At 49.6% G+C, this 23,843-nt stretch overlaps 2 protein-coding genes across 4 annotated transcripts in view; both read right to left on the minus strand.

Annotated features, from left to right (window-relative positions):
• Nucleotides 1-4,085: 4,085 nt before the first annotated feature.
• On the minus strand, nt 4,086-14,734 carry DNAJB12 (DnaJ heat shock protein family (Hsp40) member B12). 2 transcript variants are annotated; one of them, XM_065746888.1, is made up of 9 exons: nt 14,547-14,734; nt 14,053-14,227; nt 12,789-12,934; nt 9,677-9,862; nt 8,783-8,862; nt 8,390-8,499; nt 6,109-6,281; nt 5,466-5,617; nt 4,086-4,289 (listed from the first exon to the last, which is right to left on the minus strand). In XM_065746888.1, the coding sequence occupies exons 1-8, from the start codon at nt 14,677-14,679 to the stop codon at nt 5,496-5,498; spliced, it is 1,125 nt and encodes a 374-aa protein (XP_065602960.1). In that variant the 5' UTR covers nt 14,680-14,734; the 3' UTR covers nt 4,086-4,289; nt 5,466-5,495. The 2 variants fall into 2 exon arrangements, with proteins under 2 accessions (XP_065602960.1, XP_065602959.1); XM_065746887.1 differs by having other exon boundaries at nt 5,472-5,617; nt 14,547-14,733.
• A 123-nt stretch (nt 14,735-14,857) lies between these two features.
• Nucleotides 14,858-23,843, minus strand: part of MICU1 (mitochondrial calcium uptake 1) — an 80,614-nt gene continuing 71,628 nt past the window's right edge. For both annotated transcript variants that reach the window (XM_065746690.1, XM_065746689.1), the window contains 3 exons: nt 20,515-20,623; nt 15,909-15,998; nt 14,858-15,093 (listed from right to left, as the gene is read on the minus strand). In XM_065746690.1, the coding sequence (XP_065602762.1) occupies nt 14,933-15,093; nt 15,909-15,998; nt 20,515-20,623 (360 nt within the window). In that variant the 3' untranslated portion in view covers nt 14,858-14,932. The remainder of the gene's footprint in view (nt 15,094-15,908; nt 15,999-20,514; nt 20,624-23,843) is intronic.

Consider the following 23,843-nt stretch of genomic DNA (forward strand, 5'->3'; position numbering starts at 1 on the left):
ATATAGTTGGCCCATAGAGAGGATGGCAGGTTTTATGTTCTGAAATTTTTGTTGTTTTCTCCTTTTCATTTTTTAATTTATGTTTTACTCTTATAAAGAGAGTGTAGAACTTACAGTGCAGACTGAGTTTTGCAAGAGTGACCTAAAAAGTTGAACAGATACGATATAAATAAAATAAAAGCAGCTGAGCTCAGTCTGTGAGTATCCAGTAGCATAGGTTGGATATAAATAAAAAATAATAAAAAATAATAAAAAAATAAAAAATAAGCAGAGCTCCAGCGCCAAACCCCCTCAGTGGCGTCAGGAAATGCAGCTGCTGGGTGTCCAGCAGCAAGCCCCAGTGCTTCACCTTCCCCTTCTTTCCTACAGAAACCCAGCTCTCAAGAAACGCTGTGCTTAGATAATTAACAATGCAACTAATAATTTAGGACATCACAACGTCCCTCTGTTTGCTTCTCAAGGACAGTTAGAAAATATGGATGCATCCAGACTTAAAAATGGCTCTGCCATCTCGAGGTCAACTCGTCACATGCTTAAGAGTAAAAATGAAAGAACAACTTTGAAAGAAGATAAATATATCCTCTCGTGTGGAACCCATCAGCCTATGAAAGAATTCAGGACTTATTTTCACGGAATTCCTGAGAGGGATGAAGGAAGCTGCAGTGAACGGAGCTCTGTGAATGGACGTTTGCATGTAGGTGGTTGTGATAAGCATGCAGTGTATCCTGAAGAAAAGCCCGGTACTTATGTCCAGAGGCAGTGTGTATACTGTAAAGAATCATTTTCTGCTGGAGAAGGAAATGTCGGTACTTCTTGGAGAGAACTGACTAATGGCAATGTCAAGAGTCTCAAAACAGCACTGTAGTTTACGATAGAGACCAGCTGAGGTCAAAGTCAGATCATATTTCATCTCTTGGGTCTGACAAACCAGATTCTGCCAGCACACAGACTATTACACTGCCAATTTGAAATGCAGGAAAATGCTGCAACAGTAACTTGACAGGAATGACATGGGATCTCCAGCAAGACACCAGCTCTGATAGTACACATTTATTTATTTTTTTAAACTAGAACCAATATCGGAGGTTATTTCTTCGAAGGGGAAAAATGTGTTTAAATTATATATGTAGATTTTTGTTTTTCTTTGTAACTGTTTTCATAGCTGTTGTTTATAGTGTATTGTAAAAATAGATGTTTAATAAAAGTACATATTAAACTTAGTGTGCAATGCTTACGTAAAACATACCTACTGTTGCTTGTGGGTAACCTTTGGAAATGGTTATGAGTACTCCTTCAGAGCTAAATTTGGGGTGTTGTTTGAAATGAGCTTTTAAATTGACTTCTCCATTTTGAAGAGTCCCTCTGAGACCTCTGTGTATGTATTCATAATGAGTATAAATACCTTAAATTTTTGAAAATTATATTTCAAGTATTCTTCTTTCAGGTATAGGAAAAATACCAGATTGTACTGGGCAGAAGAAGATACAGATTAAAGTAACCACGTATTACAAGGGTACTTTGAATAGCGATAGATTTAAACTGGAAGTAGTAATTCTTTTCCTGATGGTTTCAAAGCTTGCTATTAAAAGCCTATTTGAATTTGAGAGAACAGTGAAACGTGTGCTACAGACCTTTTGTGTCTGGCCAGCACTGTTTTTCTTGGGGTTTGATTTAATTTCCAGGGATACTGTAATGAAAAATGAGCATTTTCCTGCCTGGTTTATTGGCTCCATTTGTGTTGCTTGCCTAGTGTGGTTATTGCTCGTTGTGATTAGATGTGTGGCTTTTGGTCAGCAATTCACATCAACAGTAAAATAGAACAAAGATTAAAAAAAACCCCTAAAAGTATCATAGAATAATACCAGGCCAAACTAGAAGCAGTAAAAAAAAGGGCTCATCAGAAGAGACGTGTATACAATCCATATGTAACAATGTTTAACTGCTCTAAGAATGCTCTTATTTGGTCTTTCACAGTCACAGAGCATTGTCTAATCTCACAATATTTAAGAGGCAAACAGTGCATGATCCAGGAAGAATCTTAGGGAGAGAATCATATTTAGCTTCCCTTACAAAAATGTCCTGCTTGTTTATATTTCAGGCCAACTGGCCTGAAATGGCAGAGTGCATTACAGTTCTTGGTCAGCAAGACTGTTTTGTGACTTGGGTCTCGGTCAGGTGGTCGAGTGGGAGCTCTGAATTTCTTGGTGACCTTTAATGTTGCCCATAAACACAACCCCACTTCCCCTTTGGTGCAGGAGGGGTTTGTCATCGTCAGTGGGAGTGAAATGAGGCCACGAGAGGCGGCTTGTGCCTATACAAACATGAGCTGTGGTTGAGTTTGAGGTCCAAATTCCCATCTCTAAGCTGAGGAAATAATTGTGGTGTTGCATGCAGGGTAAAACTTTTTTCTGGTTGTCCTCTAAACCTGTGGGGAGGTCCAATCCTGAGTGGCTTTTTTTGGTTTGTTCAAACATTTCCCCCACATAGCACAAGTTATATTAACAATAAGCTCTTTTAAAAACAAACAAAGCAAACAAACAAACAAAAAAAAAAGCCAACACTTAAACTCCTGTTTAAGTACTTATAAAGTGGTATAAACACCTGTTCCAGATTAGCCCATTCCTTGGGCTAGTCCAGAAATGTTCACTGGATTTGGAAAGTGTACATCTGTAGAGAAACATGCTCCTTGCAAGCCTAATATTTATTGTATCTTTTGTTGCACTGACAACTTCAGAGAGCTGTGAATTTGCTGAGGAGACGTTTCTCTGCATTTAAGCATTATCTTTATCAAAGCAATAGCTATAGGTTCATTAGGTTGGAAAGGACCTACAAGATCATCTAGTCCAACCATCCTCCTATCACCTTCCCTACCCACTAAGTTACTGAATCAAATCCCTTAGCACCTCATCTAAACGCTTCTTGAACAGAGAACTTCGCACCAGGACCCGCACACCACCACCACCACCGCAGCCTTCCACGTTATAAACGTTTATTTATAGATGTACAATTTTATCATTAATTCCAAAGGAAGAAACAGAGCTCCTGCCAGCAGCCGCCAGGCTCTGCGCTTTCTCGCTCCTATTACCCTCAGGTAACGACTCTGGGAATCACAGGGCTCAGCTGGCAGAGCCCTGGGCAAGGAATGCAGTGCTCCGACACAGTCAGCACCTCTTGCAAATTGCCCTTTCTCTCTCCGGCCCCCACCCTTGCTGCCAACCGCCCCCTGCTCCCATCTCACATCCACAGAGTTCCTCCCAAAGATGGAGATATCATTAAAAAAACAACAACCTAATAGTAACCCCTTAAAATCAATCAAGCCCAAGCCGCAGCAGCAGTGGGATCATAAGGCTTACAGACAGCAGGAGGGCTGGTATCTCACAGAATCAATACACGGCCCGGGACGGAGCGTGCGGATGTGCAACGCCAAAGGGCTCAGCCCGCACGGCCCCGACTGGAGCAGCATCCCTGCAGCTGGGGCAGATCTTGAGGGAAATGTCTTCAGGCAAAAAATCAACTGCAGGGTATGAAATAAAGATCCAGTTTGTCCCAGTGATGCAACTCAACTCCCCCCCCCCCTCCTCACAGAGCTCCTTTCAACAGGAGCGATGCAGCGCTCCATTCCCTACGAGCCCCTCTAAGGCTGCAGCCACGCCGGGTGAGCAGTCCCAAGTGCAGGGCCAACACACTGATGGCAAGGGAAAAGCAGGCGCTGCCAAGTGACACACGTGGCTAAAGGAAGAACTGACAAGCTCCTGCAGCACCTGGGAGCTTTCCTTTTTTCCTCTCCTCTGCTGGATTCGGAAATGCCTCTGTGACAGCCCAGCAGGCGTGGAGCTCCCCGGCTGCTGTCCCGTGCCACGCGCCCTGCGGACACCTCCTGCTCACCAAACCGGGCATGAAACAGAATAAATTAATCATCCAACCCCTGCATAGTTTAAAATACAACGTATATACAGCTATAAATTAATGTGGAATAGATTCTATTTTCTTTTTTTTTTCTTGTTTCTCCTTTGAAAAGTTTGCTGCATCACCGAATCCCGGTCTCTCTCCGCTCTCCTGTTGCCACGTGTGAGTCGTCTGTCGTGCAGCGGTGCTGCTGGAAGGGGATGAGGACGCCGGGTCACTACGGGTGTCCTAACCGCTGCCTGGGACGTCCACCGGGCAGAAAGAGGGCGGTTGTGCGTTGCTAATCTCAATTCCATTTTAATATAAGGTTTCATTCTTTAAATATAAAGTCCATCACCTCGGCTCGGTGCACTTCACCAAAAGTCTTCAGGCATGTCAAGGGTCTGAAAACGAGAGTGGGAATGGCGTCAGTGCCCGGCACTGTGCCCCCTCCATGGCCCACCCGCAGCCGCCAGCTCTTCCCGCGCTGCCCTGCGCCCACAGGGCCCCTCTGCTCCAGCACTGCCTCTCTCCTGGCTCTTAACACCAGCCTGCCCTGACACAAGAGGTGCAAGGGAAAACAAGAGTGGGTGTTACTAGAAACCCAAAGCCAGAGTACATGAGAAAAGGCCAAGCACAACCCAGAGGATTTGCTTCAAGATGTGCACCGCTAACCAAGGAAAATAAAACACAGCTCCAGAGCCAAACCCCCTCAGTGGCGTCGGGAAATGCAGCTGCTGGGTGTCCAGCAGCAAGCCCCAGTGCTTCACCTTCCCCTTCTTTCCTACAGAAACCCAGCTCTCAAGAAACGCTGTGCTTAGATGAGGCCTGTGTGGGCCTCCAGCCCGGATAATTAAGCAGGAAAAGGACTCTGAACTCCTTGCCAAGGCTTTCGTTATTTTATCAGCCCTCCCGTGACCCAGCACACCTGCTCTCCCCTGCACTGTGTGGACTCCTTGGACTCCAGCTCCCCCACCCGCCGCTCTCCAGGCTCCCACTGCTCTTTCACTTTGTTTTCCAGTTTAGCAGGCCGAGCTGCTCCTAGCCCCAGCTGCGAGCTCCGCCCCTTTACTCTGTTCCCCCACAGCATCACGGCAAGGACCGCCTGCTTTCTAACGGTCACTGCAGCGCCATGGGACAGCGCAACTTTTTCAATAAGATGGACAAGAAAGCAAGAAAAAAGGGTTCTTTAAAAGGTGGTGGCAGGCTGCCACGGCTGGTCGAGACTTAGTGAGATAAGGAATAAAACTTCCAACCAGCTGAGCTGCACGCAGCGCTGCACGGAAGGTGCGGTTGACAAGAGCTCAGCCGAGCTGCCAACGCGCCCGGGGCTTTTGCTGTGTTCCTAGAGAACCAACAGCAGCAACGCGAGCTTGGAGAGAGCCAGGGGTGCTGACATGCAAGCTAAACGAAATCCATTTCCCAATGAAGGAATGTAGGGCTTTACGGACGGGGCTGCCACCCCCTGTTAGGTTTGTGCATCCAGAAGAGACGCGTGAAGACTCGTGCCTCAGAGATTTAAGTGTTTACAGCACTAGTGTGCTGTGCTCTGCTGCTGCAGGAAGCACCACAGCTCGTACTTAGACCTCTGCTGAGCGGGCCGGCAGCGACTATCCATGCAGAGAGGCTTGTACGTCTGACAGTCTGCTACAGCTGGGGGTGCCCATCTTCTGTGCTCGCTGGTACAGCTCCGTGTCTCCAAAGTAGCGTGCCCGGTACAACAAACCTTCCTCTGCAAAGGGAAAGGCCCGGCGTTACAGACCCATGGTGGAAGGAGACCCGTTCTGTCGGGCACGGGGGAGGAGAGACAGGGGCTCTGAGTTCAGTGCCAGGCTGTGGGACAGAGGGCAGCACAGGCAGCAGGCTCCCAGATGAGCCCGTGTTGGGGAGCTGGGTGGGTACACCAAAGTATTCACAAGGCATATGGACAACTGGGACGCTGTCCAGAGAGGTGGCAGGGGCCTTCTGACAAGGAGGCTGCAGCCCTCCCCTCCGCCATACATCTGACAGCAGCAGGGGAACCTCTGGGGCACAGCTCCCACCCCACTGGTTCTGTGGTGGTATTAAGAACCAAACCAAGCCAAAACAGACGTGAAGTCATAGGCAGAAAGAACAAACAGGAAATGCGCCCATGTGGTGATAAAACACAACTTCAGCATAGCTCAGTCACCGAAGTCTTTTCCAGCACACAAAAGCCCTCTGTCCCAACCCCACACTGCTCACTCTGCTGCTTCTCTTTCCAGCAGTTATTTCGAAGGTTTGCAATGTAGTCGTCCTCCACGCTCCTTTCCACATTTTTCAAGTTCGTGCCCGTGTATTCTTCTGCGAAGTTCTCAGATACGTAGTAGATAACTTTTAAGTGCTCTGTCACTCTCCTGTGCACATGACCCACAGACCTGGCTCAGGGAGAAAAGTCACAATGGCATGGGACACCGTGGGACACCAGCACCCCCAGTTCCTTAGCATGCACAACGGGCCACAAGGGATGGCCCTGGGGGGGGCGGAGGACTTGTGGTAGCAAGGAATCATCAGCACAGGGAGGGACAGCCTGGCAGGCCCCTAGCTAGGCGGGCACAGCTCTGAGCACAGACACAACCCTTCGGGCACACTGCCTGAGGACTAGGCCTGTTTAAAATACAGTGCTCATTAGGATTTCCAGTGCTAATTACATCTCTGCAGCTTCCTTGCAGCTTTTGGCAGCGTGTCCCAGGGGCACTGCATGGGCTGGGGGCTGACGTGGGCAGAGCAGAGGGGCAGGGCAGCCTCAAAAGGGAGCTGCTGCCCCCAAGCATTGGCTTCCTCCAGCACATCGCATGCTGCTGCCAGAACAAAATTAGCTCCACTCTGCGCTCCAGCCTGAACCAATCAGTACTTTCTAGAAGCAAATCTCTCTTTGCCCTACCCCCTAGATTTGCATTTCTGACAAAGCAATGTTCTTATTTCCCCCAGCGCTCCAGCAAACCTAGAGATACTCACTGGGGCGTGTGTGCAAGCTGCAGCTCAGGACCTGTGCCCAAACACTGCATCCATTGGGAACAGCTCCATCTGGAGACATGCCCAAAGTTCCCCATAATAAATACCAGCTGCTGCGAGCTGATTCTTAAGGCAGGTATAAACATTAACCCACCTGGCTCACCCTGCAAGCCTGATACCAGGGCTCGCCGTGTGATTCAAGCACTCCTTCACGTTTCATCAGCGTCTAGCACTCCGGGACAAATGGTGGGCAACCCCAGAGACATCACACAACCAGTTTTTTGAGGCACGGACGGTGCTGCTGGCAGAGAAGCAGCTCAGCTCACCGCTTTATCTGTCAACAAGTGGCACTAAAACCTCCCCCTGCCATGACAGCACCTCGGGCTGGCTGGGTTTGGGGTGGCGAGCTGCAGCTTGGTGCCCAGTACAGCTCTCTGCACCAGGCAGCAAAACATGACCGTGTGAGTGGAGCTAGCATGCAGCACCACCTGCCGGCACAGGGCCTGCCTGCTCTCAGCAACCTCTCCTCTTCAAAGCCGCCCTCTGCTGAGTGCCTCCTCATCCCTCACCCATCTAAACCGGACAGACACGATGCAGACACACTTGGCTTTGTAGACTTCAAGGACAGGAATCACACCTCAACACTCTTCAGCTTCTCAGACTTCCCCTCTACCTTGCCTTGTTCAAAAGCTCTCCAACCAACAGCACAGCCTTTACCTTGCACACAAAGCTACAGTGGTTTCTGTAGCATTCAACACCACTGCCCATAAGCAATGCCACTGGTGATGCTACTCCTACCTCCATCTGCCTCTTACAGACACACGGAGCTGCCACTGAAACTACCTGAAGCCTCTGTTGAGAATGACGCAAGCAGCCGTGCCGTTTCGTCAGGCCTTTTTCCTCCAGGCTGGCACCACTACGTAACCGAGAATAGAAACCTGTTTGTCAGCACAGTGAGCTGACCAGGGCATTTCCACAGAAAGAAACAGCACTCGTGCCCTGTAAACGTCTGACAGTGGCTATCTCACAGCAAGACGAAAGTCCTGAACCAGGAGATCTCTCTGGGAGCATCCTTCCTTCTAAGGGAAGATCTCTGATCCCTTCCCCTCTTCCCCTATTGCTCTGCACCAGATCCAAACCCAGCTGAGGCTTTTATGATCACCACATGTGATGTCTGTCTTTCACACCTTGACTTAATGACATCTCATTTCACTGTGCACATGGGACCGCAGCGTGACCAAAGGCTACAGCTCCTCCAGCTCTTGTTCTGTTCCCTTCTAACCCAGCCATGGGAACAGGCTGCAGAGGCCAAGCACACCCCCAGCACAGCCCTACACCTTCCATCTCCAGACCTGCCTGACAATAAGGAGCCTTCCCCGGCACATTATATGACAGTGGGCAGCAAGAGGGACAGCAGGATGCGATGAAACCAAAAGCTGGCAGGGAAAAGAGTGCCTGGTTCCCAACCCACCGTGCCACCCAGCCCCCCAGAGCCCACTCAACCCCATGTTCCAGAGTACAGGGTACTAACGGCCTCTGGCTCAGGCTGTAGGGTGGACTGGAGACCATCATCTGGCTGAGGGCAGACACGATGATCAGGATGAGGATGGGCATCAGCTGGACGAACAGCCCAAGGCCGCCCTGAGGGAAGAGAAGCACGATGGAGTGCTGCACACAAAGGCCCTGTGTCAAAGCCCTCCCTCCCAGCCCTAGCACAACCTCCACCCCCCTGCCCTTTTCGGCCAGCAAAGCTCCCCAGGGTAAGCAGGGGGAACCCAGCAGCGTCCTTGCACAGCTCCAGCTTGCTGCACAGGGAGAAAACAGACTGCTCTGCTTCACACAACTGCTACAGCAGCTAGTTGGCAATGTGTGCATCACAAAAAGCACCCCAGCTCCCAGCCCCCTGCCTGCTCCCATCACTCACATCACCCTGGTGTTCTCGTCTGTCCTGCCTCTGATGATAGGTGTATCGCATCCTGCCATTGCTGTACACATGAACGTTACCTATAAGCAAGAGATAACAGTCAGGGTTGGTGCTGGCCTGCTAGGAGGGAGCCACAGGAGATGGCTCTGTGTCAGCCTCACCAAGAAAAAACAGAGTGGGTGCTGACACAAAGCAGCAAATCCAGGAACCTGAACTCTGAATGCTGCCAGAATGGGCCTGATCTGTTCCTCAGGTTCAGACTGCACTCAGCAATGATAAAACAACCATGCTGTGCTCGCACTTGGATCGGCTCAGCCTGCCACACAGCCAGCAGCGTGCCAGCCTGTTCAGGGACAGCACAACTGCTATCAAGCGAACAGAAATCATTCCTGGTTCTTCCACCTTAAAAACCAGCTTTTCCACGCCTTGTTTTACATGTCAAAGCTACAGCTGAAGAGGGAGAGCAGCTGCAAAACCACTCCTGAATTCTCCTGGGACAGCGGGGAAAGGAAAAAAGATGGAGCTAAAATAGCAGCTCTCTGTTTTCACTGGAGTCGCTTTACCTTTGTGACAGGCAGAGCACGAATACTGCAGGAGGCATCCAGATGCCTTTGTGAGCACTTGGTGCTAGCGTGTTAGTTCTGACATAGCAGATGGGAAAGAGCTACCAGAGTAAATCTCAAGTGAAACACCCTGTATTACCTGCTGGATCCCAGGTTCTGCAAACACCCATCTGACCAATTTAGAAGCTCAGCGCGTTTGGGGCGTTATGGAGAACTCAACAAATTCAGCTGAGGGGAGGAACACAGCTCTCAAACCAATAAATCCTACTGTGCTGTGACTGTGCTAAAAGGGCGGGGTCCCTTTCAAGAGGGCAAGGTTTGATGTGCTTACTCGAAGGAAAACCACCACCAAAGAACATGTTGAAGAGGTCCTCGGGGGAGATGTCAGCCTCGAAGCCGCGGTGGAAGTCCGAATGAGCATGCCCATGCCGAGCAGGGTTGAGCTTCTCATCTCCAAACTGGTCATATTGCTTCCTCTTCTCCGGGTTGCTCAACACCGCATATGCATTACCAATGGCTGAAACATGGACAATAAGGAAATAATTAGCTTCTTCCTTCTAGCAGCAATGCGCTGAGCCCTGCAAACAGGCAGCACTAGCCAGCCCTGGCTCCCAGATGGGATCCTCAGCAGCTCCTGCAGCACACAGGACGCTCCTCTGGAAACAGAGGCAGAAAAAAAACACATGGGAAACTCAGTGCCTACAGCCTTTGATAACCCAATGAATTCTGTGTATGTCCCCAGAGAAACAGGCATGAAACAGGCTCAGAAATACCAGTAGCAGAGCTGCTACAAGTCTCATTCAATTCAAGTCGTTTCTTTGCACGATAGATAAAGCCTTCATCCATAAGCAACTGAATCAGAAAGCATGAATTTGGTTGATCCATTTTATTTGAAAGTGGCGTTAAGGGCACTGGTATCACAGCCTAAGATCAGAACTGCAAAGAATTCAAGTGCACGTGAGATCACTGAAAGAGACTTTGAAACCTCCAACAAAAGCTAGCAAGGAGATGTCAGCTAAAAGCTGTCACTGAGCGGTGCATCTCAAAACATCCATGTGCCAAAACTAAGGCACGTCATTACAAGAGCTGCTGAGCAGCGCCCAGGACAGCAGAAATGTACTGGAATGACATCTCCCAGTTTCCCAGCCTCAGCACAAGTGAGCCTTCCCACCACAACCACCGCTTGCCACCCTCCTTTGTCTGGGTTTCCCTCCTCAGCCATTCCAGCTCACCACTTCCCTCCACACCAGCCTACCCACGAGTACATGACCACAGAGAGGCCCCTCTCCTCCTGTGTCGCAAGGAGGTTAAGAAGTTCGTGGCACTGGAGCTGACGGGTGACTTAAAGGCAGGAGCATGAGTGACAAGAAAGGAAGGGAGATGTATGCCTTTCAGAGGAGATTAAGGTTCAAAATGTTCCTGGTAGTCAGACCGAGGGGAACGGCTTCCTCTCAGACTACAGGTTTGGAGAGCGCAGAATGCAATGTTAACACTTGTTCTAATTCTTGGTTATAGTCAGTGCACACAGAGCCAAGGTTTCTTCAAGCAGGCACGGGAGCGAGACAGGAAGGACTGACACGCTCCAGCATAGGATCTTGTCCTTTCCAGCCGTGAGGTTAAGCAACGAACATGGAGCAATTCAGGATTCTGTTCATTCTTTTGCCTTCTGCTGACAAAGCCCATGGACCACCTCCTTCCAAGCCAGGATTCCAGCCCCATGTAGTCAGGTTCAGCTCTTTTCCTGACATCAGCCCAAGGCAGTGATGCGAATCTGGTGCCACGCAGGCTGCAGCCAGCTGCAACCCTGCACCAAGACAAGGTTTCTGGACAAGACATAGCACTTTATCAGCTGTCATCAGGTAGATGAATGACAAGCCCTCACCCATGCTAGAAAAAAATTAACTAAAACCTTCAGAGCAGTGCACGTTTTCCCCCAGCACCCTCTGGAACCAAACAGCCAGATGGACTTCAGCAAGTGCAGTGAACCAGGAACCCAGCTTGGGGCTGAAGGACAGGGGAGCCCAGGAGACAACACCCAGGGGAGATAACCTGGCAACGGATAGCTCTGAAGTGGAAGATAAAGGGCACCTTGCTTAACACACGACTTCTAGCACGTAACTCTTGTCAAAGCCTTTGGCAAACATCACAATTTAAGATTACAGGTGAAGAAACCTGCCTTTCGACACCTAGCAAGGTGAAGGATGAGCTGTTGAGCAGGGCTTTACTGCACAGGCAGCGTAGCTCCACATCTGCAGGTGCTCGCTATTGCATCTGGCCCCTGCCCTAAAACAGGCTTTCCCAAGCAGCTGAGGCTCAGCTCCTTATTTACCACCACCAGTTGTGGATCTAAGTCTTCAAATAGCTGAAACAAACCTCACGTGAGACTTTTACTGCTGAATTCATGCAGCAACGCAGCGAGAGCAGGCTAGCCTGGCTCCCTGCTCCAACACAAGCCTGCTGACATTTCAGGAACAAAAAGCATCATCAGACTGCATCATCAGAATGGCTTCACGCTGCAAAACAGATGCAAAAACACCCTGTGCTGGGTGGCTGCAGGACTCAGAGCAACCCCCAGCAAGCTGAGGGCTCTCAGCCTGTTCAGAGGAGAGTGGAGGTGAGATCAGGAGGGAATTCCCTCCCAAGTCATGTGGCAGAAGACCACGTAGTATGAGTCAGGAAGGGCTGCCTGGAAACAAGGAAGGCTTCTCCTTATCCAACCAGCAGAAGTGAAGCCTACACACACCAACCTGTGCTTGGTATTTTAAGCTTAGCACATACTTTGTTCATAATGTTACCATCTCACCAGACAGACAGCTTTACTGACAAGAGCTCTCTTTTACTCCACCTGACTTGGGAGGTTGTTTGGAGGAGTCCTTTCTAGCCAAGCTCGACACCATCACCTGACAGCTGTGGGTAAGTTTTCAGCGACAGGCTGAAAGAGCTGGGGCTGTGCAGCCTGAAGAAGAGAAGGCTTAGAGGTGAGCCAACAGCAGCCTGCCAGAATCTAAAGGGGAGTGTCATGGTTTTATGATTTTTGGTACTCTTTAACTCTAAATGCACTACATGATGTTATGATGTGGAATACCAGTACCAAAAATCATAAAACCATGACAGGGAGCTACAGGAAAGAGGGGGATGGACTCTTTAGCATAGTCTGTGGGGACGGAACAAGGGGAAATGACTTCAAGTTCAAAGAGAAGAGATTTAGGTTGGATATAAGGAAAAAGTCTTTTACGGTGAGAGTGGTGAGGTGCTGGAACAGGTTGCATAGCAATATGGATGCACCATCCCCGGAGACTTGCAAAGTGAGGTTGGATCAGGCCCTGGGCAACCTGATCTAGCTGTGTGTCCCCTGTTCAGGGCAGGGCAGTTGGACCAGCTGACCTTTAAAGGTCCCTTCCAATTTTGTCAATTCTACAATTCTAAATCATCATATATTTTACCTTTAAATGCCTCCGTAGCTCCTGGTGCGTGGTTCTTATCTGGGTGAAATTTCAGAGCAAGTTTCCTGTAAGCCTTTTTCAAGTCCTCATCAGAAGCTTCTCTGTTGACTCCCAGAATTTCATAGTAATCTTTGCATTGCTTTACCCTACCAGAAGAGAGATGAGAAAACAGGGACAGTGAGTTCCAGCTACAAAAAGCTGCTTCGCCATAAGCACATCGACTCTGCAATGTCTCACGTGTGGCAGTTTCAATTGATGTTGTTCAGTGAACTCTGGTTTACTCAGCTCTAATTCCTCAGAGGATGACCTAATTTTTTTTTTTTTTTGCATGCTCATCCACGGAATGTCTGCGTTACGAGCACACAAACACTCCCACAGACCAAGTCAGGCCAGTAAAGGTAGAAGGACCTCCCCTCAGGCTATGGTATCACCTGCAAAAGTATGAGTTCACAAATAAGCTTCGCATTCGTCACATTCACGTTTTGGAGGCTGTTCAGGAGGTGCAGGGATTACAAATGGCAGGCCAGGATCTGGGGGGACAGCTGGGTTTTCAGCTTGGTTTTAATTTTAACCCCCCAGGCCCCACTGATTCAGACTTAACAGGAGAAGGAGCTGCTCGGGCCTGTGTGCAGTCCAGCTCCTGCTGTGTACCCCTCGCAGCTCTGTGACCATTCCTCTTTCTCACATGACTTACGTGAGACAGAATAAAGCAGGCTGGGTTTCTGGAGAACCAGGGGACATAGCAAACACACCCGGAAATCAATTAGGCAGAGCAGCTGTTGCACAATACAGAGCCTTGCACAAGGTTTACCAAGCACAGTCCTTCAACTCTCAGCATTTACAAGTGGTAGAAAGGAACAGAGAATGGCTGAAGCAGCATTTAGGAAAAGGGTGAGGGGATACACGCACCCTAGGACTATCCAGCAAGCATCTTAGAAGTATTCTGTACAAAAAGAGTGAAGGATTTTTATGTCACTGGGCTCTTAGAGGGACTATAAGCAGGTGAGAGGGATACCCACATCCGCTGGAAGTTGCTATAAAGCAAGGCTCAGTACATAAGGGCTGCCTGCTGCAAGCTGTGAGCCTTCTCTGCACCACGCGGGGTTTTGCACAGAGCTGAACAGCACCTCCAGGAAAGATCCACATCAAGTCCATGGAATGAATGTACTCAAAATGCACCTCATTGGGAAAACACCTGCCTGCCTGCCTGCAGCTCTGGCCTCTGTACATGCCCGGAGGGGAAAGTCGCAGCCTCACATCTCACCTCTTCACAGCATCCACCTGGTCCTGCGTGTAGCCCTTGGGGGCCTCCCCACCCGCGTCCCCATTGGCGGATGGCACGTCCCCGCTGCCCTTCCTGAACTGCGCGTGTGGGGTATCCCGGGCCTGTGGCTGCCCGTCAGAGGACGGCTCGCTCTTATTGAGCGATTCAAGGAGAGCTGAAAGGAGAAAAAGGGAAAGCAGAGCGCGGTCAAGGACCGCTGAGCTCGGTGCCTCTCCGCACCAACGCACTCCCGCCCTCTCGCTGTTTTTGCCATCCTGAGTCGGCACAGACCCACGAGGAACGGCAGCGCCCGGAACTCAGAGCCCGCCGCCCCCTCCCGCGGAGGACTCGCCGCCCCATCATGTCCCGCGCGCCGCCCCACACCGCGCAGGCGCAGACCCCAAAGCGGCAGCGGCGGAGCTCAGGCCGCGCCACCCAACCCCCCCCTCCCCCCAACCCCCACCTCGCCCCGCCCCGCTCCCGCCGCCGCTCACCGCGGACCCGCGGCGACGGGTAGAGGCGCTGCGCCTTCTCCAGGAAGCGGCGCGCCCGCTCGGGCTGCTTGGCCTTGACGGCGGCGAGCGCGATGCCGATGCACCGCTCCGCCTCGTCCCTGTTCGACTCCATGGCGGCGGCGGCCGGCCGGGACGGGGGCGGCGCTGCGCCGGGCGCTGAATTATGACGTCACGCCCCGCCCCCCCGCTCTGGCCCCACCCCCCAACGTATGCAAGCGCGGGGCGGCGCAGCGAAGACACGAGGTAAGAGGCGTGCGGTTTGTAATGGCAGCTACAAGCGCGCGGCACCGAGCGGCCGCTCTCCTTCCTACGGCAGAGGAAGGCGGAGGGCCCGAGACGGGCAGCGAGGAGGTGGGACGGCCCCGCTAGGAGCGGGGCAGGGTGAAGTCCCAGGCCGTCTCCTGGGCGCACTTCCACATAGCGCGCATCAGTCGCGTGAAGCCCATATCCTTGGGCTTCTCCAGGCCCCGCATCAGCCGCTGCTTCATGATGGCCACGAACTCCTTGTTGCTCAGCTCGCCGTTCCCTGCAACGGGAGGGATGTGTTAGGAACGGGCGGAACCGACCTCCCCGCCCAGGAGCACCCAGCCCGAGCTGCTTTCTGCCTCTGACAGTGCTTGTGTTAGCTGCAGCCTGAGCACCTGCTTTGAGGATGGGAACGGGAAACGACACTGAAGCACGGAGGAAAATGGCAGTGAGCGGTGCCCGGCAGCAGGTGGAGCTGAAAGCCAGACGGAGCGCAGCCAAAAGGCAGCGCAAGAGATGGCACTGCTCTGTGTCCCTATTTAGCAATGGCCACACATCAGGAGGGCTGCAGCACCAGGGCACCAGCGAGGGCTCTGATTTGGATGCTGTCATTTTGGACAAATGCAGAATTCTGCTTCTCCCACCCCAAGAGCATATTCCTCTTGCATTTCAATTCTGCTCTGAGGCTTGCTGTGCCTTGCAGGGGGGTGAAATGCTAAATGTCACTGAAGCTATAGCAACCATGGCCCACGAGCCATGTTTTTTGGGGAAGATCCTGCCAGACTGCTCTGTGTTTCTCTGCAGTGGTGTCTGCAGCCCCACTGCACAGCAAGCAGTTATCATCCAGGGACCGTGTGCCAGTCCAATGCAGGAGGTACTGTCTGAATCACCTCTGACTCACAGTGAGCTCAACAATTCCACTGATAATTCCCAGAGCTCAGCACAAAATGGACATCTGCTAGCACAGAAAAGCCCTGAGCAAAGTACGAGGCAGTTTCCAGGGTGGGAGCCTTCTCCCTGCATCTCTTGCCCCAGCTTAGCTCTCACCCATGCTGGTTGCACCTGGCAGCAGTCATAGGACAGTGGGTCACTCACCGTCACAGTCAAAGAGTGCGAACACCACATCACACACGTGGTCCGACAGCTCCACCTTTGCCACCGTCCTGGCCACCTGCTGCATCGTCACTGCAAGAGAGGAGGGCACATGGTTAGTGGGACACCAGCACCCAGAGCTGCCACAGAGAAGTGCAGAAAACTCTCCCTTTTCCATTTTAGCAGCCAGAGTTTCAGTGCAGGGTTATGCAGTTCATTTTGTTGTGCAGCGGAAAAGAGAAAAACTCTAAATCCTCATAGGTCTGGTTCAGCCACTCCCCACATATATTAGTACCTATCTAACTGCCTTCTGCTGTCTCTTTGAGCTCATTCAGCACCATTTGATGCAATGGAAGAGCTCTGCATGAGCACGTTTGCACCTACCCTTCACTCAGATTTTTTCATAGAAGTGATTTCATTTAGCAATGCCTCACCGGTGCCTTGGGAGGAAAACCTTCCAGCAAGGGTGTGGCTACCCAGCACTGCGTGCCCCAAAATTTGGCTTTCTGCAGCATTGGCCCCATTTGCACCGTCATCTCTATTTAATTTTTAATAGTTGTTTTCCAACCAGTTGCACAGCAGCTCCGTGGCACTCCACCAAACTGAATTGGCTCTTGAAGCTAAAGCAGAGTGGTGTTCACAGGTGTTCCTGTCCACTGTTACCAGAATAAAGCTGTTTCCAAGTCACTGCTGAAGAAAACCCAAATTAGTTTCAGCCCCCAAGATGCAATGTGGTCAAATGAACGAACCCAGATGATGGCATTCCTCAGCCCCACACAGGAGCACGTTAACAGTCCAGGACTTAATCAGCTCACACTGACATCAGATGCTCACAAACTGTAATTAAATTCCCAATCTGAATTCAGCTTCCCCCTACTACAGGAGAGGAATAAAACCATAAATCTTTCAGCAAGGTGCACGCCAGGTCAGAGGCACAGGAGGACATGGTATAATTAGATTACATCACACTGTCTTCAGGCTGATGCCAGCCACATCTCCAGACCCTCATGAAATGCTTTCACTGCAGAAATGCTGCTCTTTGCTGACCTGTCCTCTGCTTTTCCATCCCTGCAGCTGAGGGCAAGGTCACAGCAAGTTGCTCGTCTGTTCTGCTGAACCTCTGGAATAATCCAGCTGCATGGCAATGCTCTGGAACACCTCCAGGGATGCTGACCCCCCCCCCTCCAAACACACACTTCCCTGTGTTTTAACCACACTTCCAGAGAAGAAATGTTTCCTAATATCCAACCTGATAAGGAAAGCAGCAGCCACAGAGAAGAACTGCCCTTGGAGCAAAACCCGCTCTCCAGCCACAGCAGAGCACTGCTCTCAGACAGCTATGCTTTCGTAAGAGCATCACACATACCAAACAGAAGAGCCTGCACAAGTACAGTATAGGTCTCTGGCAGTGGTCCAGGGGTCAGCTCTCATCTTCATGTGCTTTCTTTGCAGACACAGGAGCAGGAGCTCCCATGACCTGCAGCACAACTAGAGCTAACAGTTGTCAGAGAGGCCCCCTCATCCTTAGCATCCTGGTACACAGAGAGCCTGAGGCTGTTCAGAGACCTTAAATGGGACCACCGGATTGGGTTAAGTGCTCAAGCTGTCCTCTACCATTGAGCATGTTCCTTAACATGTGAAAAGCTCAAGGAAAAAGAAGTAACACTAGTAGAAAAAGCACCAAAAACACTTATCTACACTTACCTCTAGCTTCATTATCATTATATAGCCTCACTTATCTGCACACGCTGCAGAGGTGCTGTAGCACACCTATGCTTAGGGAAGGAAAGAGGCTTGAAGTGCTGTAAGCCACCGCATATCCAAGACCAATCATCTCCAACAGCAGAAGCAGTCTGTATTTCCTCAAACAGCAACACTGAATGTCATCACAGAATGTTTTGGGTTGGAAGGGACCTTTTGAGATCATCTAGTTCTAATCCCTCTGCCAGAGGGCAGGGATGCCTCCCACTAAGCCACGTCGTTCACAGCCCAGTATCCTTCAGCTCCTTTTAAACTCAAACCTTCCTGACCCCACGTTCCTCTGCCCCAGGTAACCCAGCACACGAGGTGTCTCAAAAGCGATTTTTCTTTTAAGATTTCAAGTGTTGCAGCTTTACGCCCACTCCTTTACTGAGCCATCAGAGCATTTCATCCAGGGTTAGAGCTCAACAGTTCTCTCTTCCACCGAGCGATGCCTCACAATGCGCTCAGCGCACTGGGTTGCACGCAGCAGGAGCGTGCCAGAGCCCAGGCAGATGGCAAACATCATTTTTCAATCTGTCTTGAGATTAATCATTTGGGCAAAGGAACAACACACAGATGTTCTATCTCAGTGGACCCCAAAGGCTCTATTTCCTCCTATTGTTGAAGCGTAGCTTCCTCTTGTCTCTGCTGCAAGTCTCTCCAAGACACTGCTCCCTGTGCCCTGAGATGCAGGGCAGCCCTACTGCAGCACTGCTGCCGCCAGCAGGGCTGCTGCTCAGAAAGTCTGGCTGCGGATGGTAATAAGGAAGTGCAGCTCACACCCTTGCCTCAAAAGAGGACTCAGCAATGAATTCCGTGCCAGCCTGCTGCCAGCTGCATGCCCCAGCAAACTGCCTGGAGCCATCTGCTCAATAATGTTTGTGATTTAAGAGAACGATGGTTACATGTTTCCATCAGAACCAGAGAAGGGCGAATAAGGAATTCTCCACGTCCGTTTGTGGGTCAGTTTCACTGCCCTCTTTAGAAGAGGCTTCCTTAATTCAATACCAAAAAGGAGCTGCTATTGCTGTTTGGTTCCATCCATTTTTTCCTGCTTCATATTAAACAGCACTCCCAGAACCTAACAGCCAGTCTCCTGCATGAGGTTAGCAGCAAGGACACAAACTGTCCTTTTTCTCCTCCCAACAGGATGCACAACTTCTGTATTTGTTGCTTTTTAATAATCAACCCTATAAGAACTTCGCTTTTGAAGGAGATGCAGCCCACTTATTGCTGATCTATTTGTGGGTGTAATATCCAGATGAGGTGACAAAGAGCATGCATATGGAAAACACATTGCGTGCAGACAGTTTAGGTGTGTGAGCATGCAGATTCCTGCTGCAAAACCCAGGCGTACTGCTGCAGGTTGATTTGCACTTTCATTAAGGCCGCACTAAAACCTTCCTCGAGCATCCTCACCTCCTGCATCTCTAGGCTGGGCAGTGCAGATGGAGGAGGGGGATAACTCGTGCCAGCTGCCAGACACAGACACAATGGGGAACTGCAGCACAGCTCTCTTGCCAAGGCACGAAGAGCTTGAACTCGTGAATGGCAAAGGGGTCGTGGCTAACGCTTCTGGAGCACCCACATTTTGATGCTTTTTCCACTCCTCTCTGGTTTGCACAGTGTCAGTGTCAACCAGACCTTTCCCTGAGGCTTTCCAGCCCTGCAGGCTCCTGGGCGGCAGACCTGGAAGATTCTTGGCAGAACACAGCAGCATGAAGCCTCCCACAGCTTCTTCCTTCAGCCAAAAGACTCCTTGATCAATGGCTGTAGCTCCAGCACAAGCTCATTAATTGTACATAATTAAACAGTAATCACACTGATTTACCAACTGTGTGCAGACCTAAATACTCCACAAATACATATTTCATGACTGGGCAATTGCTAATTTACTGTAGACACTGAGAAAATTGGATTTGCTAGGCTATTATCACCACACTGCAGACAGGGCTCTGCGCAGCAGCAGCACATCCATATTTCACATAAGGTACTTCTTACTCAATTTTACTTTCAGATAAGAGGGGGGAAAAAAAACCTAGAACTATCTGGTTCTTTTAACTTTAAGTCTTAAGATGCGGTGATCCAGAGGAAAGGGTACAGGTGATTTCCCAAAAATTCAGAGATGAGGAGAGCTGTTGATGCATGCTGGACAAGATGCGACTCCGATGGCAATGCCACTGCCCAAGAACCTATTCATATCCTAACATTCCCTCAACAGCTTGATAAATAACTTGCTTCTGAAACATCTGATTTTGCAGCTGCTTTAACTGGTTAGTAGGCAGGAGCTTCCACAAAACTTAAACTCCAGTCAGGGACTTCAGTGCTCAGCCCAGGAACTCAATGGAGCCCAAAATTCAGATGCCATTACTTGGATTTCAGATCAGAAGTGCAGCACGTGGCTCTTCTTTCTAAGCAAAGCCTCTTAATTTTAAGCAAAGAGGAACCAGCTCCACTGCTGGTTAGTGCACAGGGACCTCAAGTGTTTGTAAAAGGTTGGAAAGATGTCCTTCCCAGGACTGGCCTGGAGTAGAAACATCAAAGTGCCTGGGCTGGTAACATAGAGAGGGGTTTGCTTTACCTCTGTACATACCTGACCTGAACAGTTCTATTGAAGAGCTTTATCACAGCTTACTGATCTATTCAGGCTATATGTTTCAGCATTTTTTTCCATGCTATATCTAAAATAGAAGAAATATAAAACCCCAAATCCACATTTATCCCTTCACTGCAGCAAGTTAAATCTCTAATCACAGGGAAGAGCTGCTGTTTTGTGACATATTTAATCCATTAGATGGGGCTTTGCTGGCCAGCTCTAAGCCCAACCACATGCTCACAGCGTCTGTGTGCCGCACAACTTTAATACCTTTATCAAGTGAAGCTCCAGCCATGTGGTAGAAGCTCAACGCCGTGTCCACGTCATTTATATTCTTCAGAAAAGTGAAGAAGTTCTCCACCTCCTCAAATGTCAGCCCCTGCGATGGAAAAAGAGGGTCTTAAGTGACAGGGAAGGCAAAGTGTGACCTCACAGCTGAAGTTTGGGACACTACTACAAGAAGGTTCATGTATGAGATGTGCCTAAACTAGCTTTGCTATAGGATGCTGCAGAAAGGGTCTGTTTGCCCTACCTATCTGTACAGCATACGGGCAGAACAGCTGGTGGCAAGCTTGGCTCCCAGCTCTATTTGGCTGCAAAATGTAGCTCGACTGCATCAACCCCTCAAGCGGGGCTGCACTGAGAGCTGCAGCCTCCAGACCACCTGAGCTGGTGCTCCACTGCAGCAGGGACAGCCACCCTGCCTCCTTCCCTGCAGAGATCCATCAGCCTGTCACAGGAGCTCCAGCTCAATCTCCTCCTGCCATGTTTAGCCAGAGAGATGGATGTACTGAGACTGAAACCACAACTGCGTAACATGGCATGGCTTCAGAGTGCAGATGAGAGAGCACACACTGCAGCTGGTACTGCCAAATATAAACTCCTATGGCCTGCTGTCACCCTGTTCAAGCTGCTCCTAACAATTTACGGTCAGGGAAGAAGTGATCTATCTATTTTGAATATAAAGCACTTAAAAAAAATCTTCTACAGACACAGCACCTCTAGAAGTGTTAAAAAAAATAAAAAAAACCTACAGAAAATGTGCAGCTTTTTTTTACAGCACAAACTTCCTAGCAGCTTGCCCAGAAGTAATTCAGCTTGTTCCTGTCCTCCACGTAACTGAGTACGTGGCTGTGTACGGCTGATGCACACTGTAAAGCATGCACACCAACCACAGCAACAGGGTTTGTCAGTACTGGACTCACAGATCCAGACCAAAAAGGATGAGGTAGCAGAGTGCAATCATAGCCAATGTACCTAAAAAAATTCCCAGTCACTGCACAGGGGGCTTTCTTCAGACATGTATTGCTCTGCTTTCCAAGCAGTATGCTAACAGCCACATGGCAGAATCAAATATTACGCTGTCCCAGCAAAAGAAAACATCACATGCTTCTGCACAAGGTAGCACAAAGACTCCTGCTTTGTACAACGGAGCTACAAGAGAACACATCTTGGCAATTCAGACACCCATCCATCCCAGCACCTCCCTGCCAGGTGTGTGCATCTGAGCAGAGCACCAACAATGCAGAAACCCTGCAGGAGCTAGGATCTGCACAGTCACTTTCACGCCAACAGAAGACATTGTGCTCTGGCTTGCTGATCATATAACCTCCCATGGTTGAGGCAGTGGACACAATGTACACCAACAACCACTGTAAGCATAGCATTATCCTGGGAATTTCCACCAGGAAATTGCCAATGGCCAGGCCAAGCAGTGTTTCTCTTCCTGCCAAGTGGCCCCTTGTTCAGCAGCTTGTGGTTGCTGCCATTGTTTCAGCCAGCAGCATGGAAGGTTACCAGCTTACATACCATCTTGTGGTCCTTGTCTTTGCTAGAAAGCAAAAGCAACAAAGCGTGGAGATGTCCTTACTAGTCCAGGCTTTCACAGTACACACATACTGAATCTCCACAGCAAAAATCTAGCTGGTATTGCAGAACTGAGGAATTGATGAATTCTGTCACTGAGGCTGGCAGCAGTACTGACACCTTCCCAATTCTCTACAACTGGAGAACTGCAGAATTGTGCTGACAAGCTGACAGCAGTGAGTGATCACTACCAGCCAGCAGCCGGGTACGGGGATTAATCTGTCCCCATCACTGTGTCTGTCAGTGCTGCTCAGCTCTCATAAGTCACTCGTGTCTCTGCTGAAAGACCAATAGACATGAACCTACCAAAGGTTTAGTCTTTTGTTCCTCAGGATTGTTTCCACCAATATCTGCTTCCTGTGGTTTCTACCTGAATTTCCACTCCTTCTGCTCACGTGGAAATGGCTTCAGCAATACTTTAAGAACTGGGGCCCAAAGGGGGGCACAGGAGAGCACCAGCTCTGTTCCTTCTCCGCAGGCGAGGAGCAAAGCAGAGCGCGGCGCAGCAGCTGCTGGCTCTGCAGATGTCTCAGTTTGCAGAAGCACTGCCAGCACTGAGCTCCCGCTGTTCCCAGTCAAGAGCACTTCCTAGCTTAATGCTTCACTCACTTACAAGGACAACTCAGCAAGAACAGTCCTGAATAAATCAGCTGGGGAGCTCAAAAGGCAATTAATGTGATTCTGGCCACGGCAGTCCTATTTGTAATGAGATAGGAAAATTTAAGCAACATAAAAACAACGAGAGCTGCACCTGTGTGATCCAATAAAAGCACGTGAGCATATTCACATACAAAGTGCTGCACACACACCTGCAGGGGATACGGTCCTCTGCAATACCCCAGGGGAAGAACAAATACTTTCAGGAAGAGGTTCTCTTGTACAAAAGACAATGCAACGTTGGGCATCAGGCTGTGCTGTCTGTGAGCTCAGACCTGCTGAAAGAGATGAGTGTGGTGCCCAACTTCTGCCTTGCAAAAGCACAGGCTCTGTGCATCCTGATGCCCAGGTTTATCTGCTCCTGTGTGAAGAAGCTGCCCCTCCTTGCATCCTTTACTTCTCCCTAAATCAACGTGTATCTTGTTTATAGAGGGACTGTCTTCTATAAACAAGATAAAACCAAAAGGGATTTGGTTGCTTCATCTCCCCCAGCCTAAGGAATTATTTTCTAACAATTCTGTTTCTCAAAAACATTTTTTTCTTCCCTTAGAAGTTATTGGAATGAAGAAATAAAGTGACTTGCTAAGAATCTGTTACCTACAAATAGAAACACAATCTGGCTGCCTTAGGGATGAGGAATAAGGTAAAAACAAAAGATCTTTCTCTGCCACAGATGTCAGGTTTATGACTGACACATGGAAGGAAGGGAACATCTGCTGTAAGAAACCTTCCGAAAATAACTCCCTCTGACTAATTTCTCATGCACCCATCTACTGTTCCACATATACATAAAATCACAGCAGGGAATTGACAGTTAGTGAGGGTAACAATAGAGCCAATGTCTATTCCACAGACATCACAGCTTCTCAGCCATTAAGTATTTGTCCCCAAGAAAACAAATAATTCCTGTTAAAACTCAAGGGGAGCAGAAGTATCGGAGGAGTAAAACCCACAGAGTTTCACTCAAAAATCCAATAAATGGACTCAATACTGCAACCCTGGAAACACTGATGGCCTTATTTAAGCTAGTGACCAACAGTTTGGGAAGTGAAATTTCCACGTATTGACAGGCAATT

This window comes from Cyrtonyx montezumae, unplaced genomic scaffold (genome assembly GCF_038088225.1).
Source record: "Cyrtonyx montezumae isolate F1298 unplaced genomic scaffold, pur_monq_1.0 scaffold_4, whole genome shotgun sequence".
NCBI classification, from domain to species: Eukaryota; Metazoa; Chordata; class Aves; order Galliformes; family Odontophoridae; genus Cyrtonyx; species Cyrtonyx montezumae.

What these genes read in the sequence shown, in the direction of transcription:
- DNAJB12 (XM_065746888.1), bottom strand. Translation starts at nt 14,679, where the DNA reads ATGGAGTCGAACAGGGACGAGGCGGAGCGGTGCATCGGCATCGCGCTC. An exon ending in CAGGTGGATGCTGTGAAGAG is followed by an intron (nt 12,935 to 14,052) that starts GTGAGATGTGAG and finishes CTCTTCTGGTAG; the next exon opens with GGTAAAGCAATGCAAAGATT. An exon ending in GACGAGAACACCAGGGTGAT is followed by an intron (nt 8,500 to 8,782) that starts GTGAGTGATGGG and finishes CTCTTCCCTCAG; the next exon opens with GGCGGCCTTGGGCTGTTCGT.